This window comes from Hipposideros armiger, unplaced genomic scaffold (genome assembly GCF_001890085.2).
Source record: "Hipposideros armiger isolate ML-2016 unplaced genomic scaffold, ASM189008v1 scaffold_507, whole genome shotgun sequence".
Taxonomy (NCBI): domain Eukaryota; kingdom Metazoa; phylum Chordata; class Mammalia; order Chiroptera; family Hipposideridae; genus Hipposideros; species Hipposideros armiger.
In genome coordinates this window covers 716,934-722,853 of record NW_017731857.1, presented here as the reverse complement: position 1 = coordinate 722,853, position 5,920 = coordinate 716,934, and the positions used below count along the sequence as shown (strand labels likewise).

Genomic DNA, 5,920 nt, shown 5'->3' with positions numbered 1-5,920 from the left:
GCACTCCTGAACACTCATGAACCAGGAAGTACTTACATGAGGAGCTGGGCCCTGATGATGTAAGAAAACGTGATGGGGAATGGGAGCAGGCCTGTCCCATCTAATGGGGACACAGCTGGCTTGGACCAGGTGGGCTGGTCCCAGGAGATGCCACACTCACATGTCAAAGTCTGGATTTTTAAACGTCAATAATCCAGATTAAAAACAAAACAAAACAAAAAACTCAATGTTGGCCACACAGCCTGTGGCTCACCAGTTTGTGCCTTCTGCTTCTAATGATTCTCTGGGGATATCTAAGCTTTGGGTTAAATCATCATTTTTGGTAATTTAGAAAAATAAGACAATTTGTTAACTACTGTAATCAAATCCTTTTTTCATTTACATCTTAGTGTGGGACTACAATACTGGCAGAGTGGGAGCACCGTTAGTTTGCTGTGAAATCAAATTAAAGAGCTGGGAGGAAGGTAATAACCTATTTTAACCGTAGAGCATTAATTTGTATAATATTAAGCTTTAAAATTAGAATTGTGCTTCATTTTCTTTGGTATTTTAGGATATAAAATTACAAGTGCTCATTTTTGTCTTTTATACTAGAAATATTTTATCTGATCTATGCAAATGAATTTATTTTGCTTGTTTCAAAGATGATTCTGAAGAACTAATTTTTATTTTGCTTTTTTTACATAAATGCAAGTAAGAATTATGCAAAACTTGAGAACTGTGCTAAATAATGTCAGTAAATTAGAAATGATCATAACTTCATTTTTTTTAGAAATGAAATCCATTTTATGAAATAATGATTTTTACATTTTTTATTTCTTTCTTTTCCCTGAAGGCTTCCACCAAGAATTATCAGAAGGAAATTTTCACTATAATTCCATAAAAATGTGTTGCTTATGCCATTTAAAAACTATTGTAATTACATTTAAAATTTTTTCTTTGACCCTTTTAAACGTGTACATATTATCTATGATTTGTTTGGATGCTCTTTTATACAAAGTAAAGATAAAGATTGTAAGGCACATATGTAATTTTTCAGCTATTTTTAGCAGAATTAGTGAAACTTCAATAAATTTAAACTTGGAGTCATTCTGAAATTATTTGTAAGGAATAAATCTTCTAAAATATAGTGATTTGATTTTATACAGATTTTTTTCTCATTAAATGCATGCTTAAATACTTTTATCAGTTTATTAGTATGATATTTAAGAATCTCCAGAATCCTCAAAGGAATTTAGTATATATAATTATATTATACAATAGATGCTGGATTTTTGAGTGTAGTTTTTTTCTTGGAATAGTTTAAAAGCATAAGTGCTTATGGCTTAAGCAACTGAAATTTTACACCTAGTTTTATGTTGATGAATTTTATTTCTTCATAGTACGTTCCTTATTTCCTTTGGGAAACTAACTGGATTAAAATCAGATATCCCTGTTTAGAAAACAACGGTTTGAAATTTTCACATGATTCGTACAGGGATAAAAATATTGAATTAACTGCAAATTATTCTGTTTATTAGGTGGATACTTCAATACTGATAAACCACATCCCAGGGGTGAAATTCTTATTGGTGGCCAAAATGTGACCATGGGATATTACAAAAATGAAGCAAAAACAAAAGCTGATTTCTTCGAAGATGAAAATGGACAGAGGTGGCTCTGTACTGGAGATATTGGGGAGTTTGACCCTGATGGTTGTTTAAAGATTATTGGTGAGCCATCTAATCTTTTTTTTTTGAAAGTGAATGTTTCTGAAATAGTTTTTAGAAAGAGATGCTGTGTATGATATAAGAATATATCTTTATGTAATGTTGGGTCATCCCTGGAATATAAAAATTTACAATAGGTGGCCGGCCGAGTGGCTCAGTTGGTTAAGAGCTCACTCAACAGTGCGAGCTCTGAGCAATGGGGTCGCCGGTTCGATGCCCGGCCCGAGCTGAGCTGCCGCTGAGCTGCCAACAGGTAGTAGGATGGCTCAGCTAAAAAAAAAAAAAAAAAAAANGGCATGACTGCTTGTGTTTTGTCCAGGATATCGTTTCTCTAGTCCCCCGCCTGCGGCACATCATAACCGTTGATGGTAAGCCACCAACCTGGTCCGAGTTCCCCAAGGGCGTCATTGTGCACACCATGGCCGCCGTGCAGGCCCTGGGGGCGAAGGCCAGCACGGGTGAGTCACAGCCCCAGTTCCCCACGTCATTCTGCAGTGGCCACGGCCCTCAGGGTTGTTCCAAGTGTCGATCCCCAAGTTAGATAAAGTGGCAAGTCAGTATTCTAGACCAGCGCTTTGGGAAGTACGGTCATTCTGGGTGTGCATCCACCCTTTAAAGAAAGGTTTAATAAGGAAAATTATAATTTATGAATGTTCTAAAAGAGTATTTTACTTGAAATTATTAGGTTGTTGGAAAAGTCATCACGTATTTTTTCTGGTTTTCGTTGCAAAAATGCGTCGTGACTTTTCCGACAACCCAGTAGTTTAAAATAACATACGTTTTACATTATACACTTTTTCCGTTTCCTTTTTCTGATGGTTTTAGATGGCATACAGTCAGTTTTATAAGTATTGACATTAAACTTGTCCTCTGTGAATTACCTGTAAGTATTAACAGATAGCTGGAGTGGCTAAACCTAAACCCCTCCTTTTACTACCGTTTCCAGAGGGGGGTCTCATTTTATCCTACTACTAGCGCCCCGAGACATGGTGACCCTGGACGTGCCTACCCTGAAATAAGTGTCCAAAAATGTCAGAGAGTACAGTATGTTTAGGGGTATCACAAAAAGCTGCTAGGGTGCTGGGGCTGTATTTCCTTTATAGTTGGAAACTTAGTGATTAATTGGAGGTAAACGTTGGCTCAGCTCGGGAATGGGGTTATGCTTACATTATTGAATTTTAGGTGCTGGGGGACATTCAGAATTCAGTATCTAATGGGCAGGTCTAGTACTCGGGAGTTAATGTTTGGAGTTACGACATGTGGAAGCTGGAAGTAGCTAGGTTTTTATTATAGCTGTGGAGTCGGTGAGGTCACCCACAGAGAGGGCACCCCCAGAGGCCAGCAAGCATTGCTCAGAGAGGAAGGACGGACACGTGCATGGCTCCTGGAAGACAAGTGAAAGGAGAATGTTGGTGAGGCAGGAGTCGTGAGCAGGACCAGGTGCGCCGGAGGGGTCAGATGGCAGGGATGGCAAGAGGACCGTGTGACGTAGCAAACATCTGTCACCTCCGGGAGCCGTTTCCAGGAAGTGGTGGAGTGTGGTGCTGTGGGATGAAGGCGTGAATGGCAGATGAAGAAGTGAGGCCTGGAGTGGTAACAGTGGTCAAGAAGTTTACCTGGGCAGGTAGGAGAGAAAGGGTTCACTTGGGAACACGTTTGAAATTCCGCGTGCTTCCCCGGCCCCTCCTCCTCACCCCACACACACACACACTAATTTAAGAAGTCCCCATTAGAGTAGTTCCAAGATTAATTCAGAAAGATCAACAGCACCATCCACGACCCACTTCTCCAGGTACTGTGTCACCTCTGTAGGTGCAAATGGAGGGCATTGTTACCCTAGTCCAGCCACCCTATTTTTTTAGTTGAATTGCTGGAATGGCCTTTTGTCTCTACCTCCTTTCTTAAGTAGCCACACAGCAGCCCAGGTGATCCTTACCACAGATGATGACAAGCCCGTTTGACACTAGAGCGCCTTCCACCACACAGTGAAACCCAGAGCCCTGAGCGTGGCCTCTGAGGCCCTGGGTGCGGTGGTCCTGGTGTCCCCTTCACTTCCTGCCTCTTGTCCTCTTGCTCACTCCATCCCCGCCACACTTCTTACCAGGGCCAAGCAATTCTTACCTCAGGGCCTTTGCACTTGCTTATTTCCTGTTTGATACAATTGCCCAATTCCAGGGTTTTCATGGCTCCATGTCTCACTTTATTCAGGTCTTCACTAAAATATCAACCCTACGGAAAGGCTTTTCCTGACTCTTCCATCTAAATAGCTTCTCCCTTCATCTTCTTACCTTGTCTTGCTTTATTTTTCTTCTTAACTTACTATAGATCTATATGCTTGTCTCTCCCAACAGAAAATATGTCCCTTATGTGCAGGGACTTGATCTGCTTTGTTGACCTTTGTATGATTATGATTAACAGATTTTGAATTGCGTTAACAAATGATAATGAAAAAAATTGGTGATATGGCTAAATTTCTGACAAGTGTGTGTTTTTTTTTCTCTAATACAGAAAACAAACCTCCTAGCCAACCAGCCCCCTTAGATATCGCGGTAATCATGTACACGAGTGGATCCACAGGGTTGCCCAAGGGGGTCATGATCTCCCACAGTAACATCATTGCTGGTATAACTGGGATGGCAGAGAGGATCCCACGGCTGGGGTATGTCATGGGAGAGAAGTACGGGGGGTGAGGGGTCCAGTGTTTATGTCTGTTGTGATGTTAACATTTGTGTCATGTAGTAGTATGTGGTTAAACGAATCCTTCAAAGTCTGTTCACAGTAGGCATTTCCTTCAAAAAAGGACATAAATTAATTACAAAATAGTTACAGTTGTGAAGTTTAAAATATAGTTTATAGATATTATTGTTAATAATTACTTTTTACTTTAATATTGCAAATTTTAACTGACTTAAATCCCGTAATTTAAATTATTTAATCAGTGGGTATTGTTGCTTCTGTAGTTATTTTTATACCTAAGTATATTACAATTCAGGTGAACAAATAACTTCATATACCCAGTAAATATTTACTGAGGTTCTGTGTTTAGTCTCTGATTTTTCTTTTTCTTAAGAAATTTTTTGGGGAATTGGGGGAGGGGAACAACAAGTTGCTGTCCTTTTGTTCTTCAGTCTAGTTGTGGAGGACGTCGTTTCACTGGCCCATGTTGGTATTGTGATCATTGCCGGGTGAGGCAGTTGCTCGCCGGCCACTGGACAGCCACTCGTGGCGGCTCACGAAAGCTCATGCCCACTGCCAGCCAGCCCCACTGCAGCCTACACTGTTGCTGGCAACTCACGGCAGCCCAGCTCCAGGTCGAGCTGTTGTTCACCATCTTAGCTGTAGAGGGCAGTGTCACTGACCCATGTGGGATCTGAACCGGGGCCCTGCTGCTCAGAGCTGGCGTCCTAAGCCAACTCTTAAACAACGTGCCACTCGGTTGGCCCTGATTTTTCTTTTTAAGAGACTCCAGTAGTAGCAGGGGGAGGGTGGGTGTACTGGCATGGGAACGACACTGGTGGAGGAGACAAGATGGGACTTTGAGGGACCGTAAAGGAATTTTTCCCAGAGATGGCACCAGTATGCTGATGTCTGACCTGGTGCAGTGGTTGCATATTTTTGATGCCCGTGTGCACAGAAATCAATCTGTGTCTCTCTGTGTCTCTCTCTCTGTGTCTCTCTGTGTCTCTCTCTCTCTCGTCACACACACTAAACACAACACACGCATGCATGCTCTCCCACAACACAGGTTACTGTGGAATTGAATTCAATTTGGGGATGGAACGATTTCTCGTGTGCATAAAATTAAGAGCAATGTTTTCCTTCTGGGTTTGCCTCAGTTGCCCTTTCTGGTTTGGGAATGGGGGCAGTTCTTGAAATATATACACATAACATACGTAGATGTCTTCTTACATGAGGTATAATTTATTGTTATTCAGTTTACCCATCTGAACAGGACTGCCTTCTGTAAGGTTCCTGGCAGACAGTTGTGGATTCTATCTGAACTCTGTTTGGTAGCCCACTAGCTTTAAAGACCGTTTCCTCCTCGGATGATGTCTACTGTTTTTTTCTCTCTCTCTCTCCAAAATCTTACCACAACCTTTATGATAAAATGAAAATTCTTTTCCACAGTCTCACCATGACCTCACCCTTCCCATTCTCCTTTCTGATTTCCTACGTCTCACACTCTCACACTCTAAACCAGACACCCTGGG

The 5,920-nt window shown here is 41.4% G+C and overlaps 1 protein-coding gene across 1 annotated transcript in view; it reads left to right on the top strand.

Annotated features, from left to right (window-relative positions):
- ACSL3 (acyl-CoA synthetase long chain family member 3) overlaps positions 1 to 5,920 on the top strand; it is a 94,517-nt gene that overhangs the window by 63,957 nt on the left and 24,640 nt on the right. Inside the window, exons 5-6 of the mRNA XM_019667818.1 lie at positions 2,029 to 2,167; positions 4,218 to 4,395. Coding sequence (XP_019523363.1) covers positions 2,029 to 2,167; positions 4,218 to 4,395 — 317 coding nt within the window. The remainder of the gene's footprint in view (positions 1 to 2,028; positions 2,168 to 4,217; positions 4,396 to 5,920) is intronic.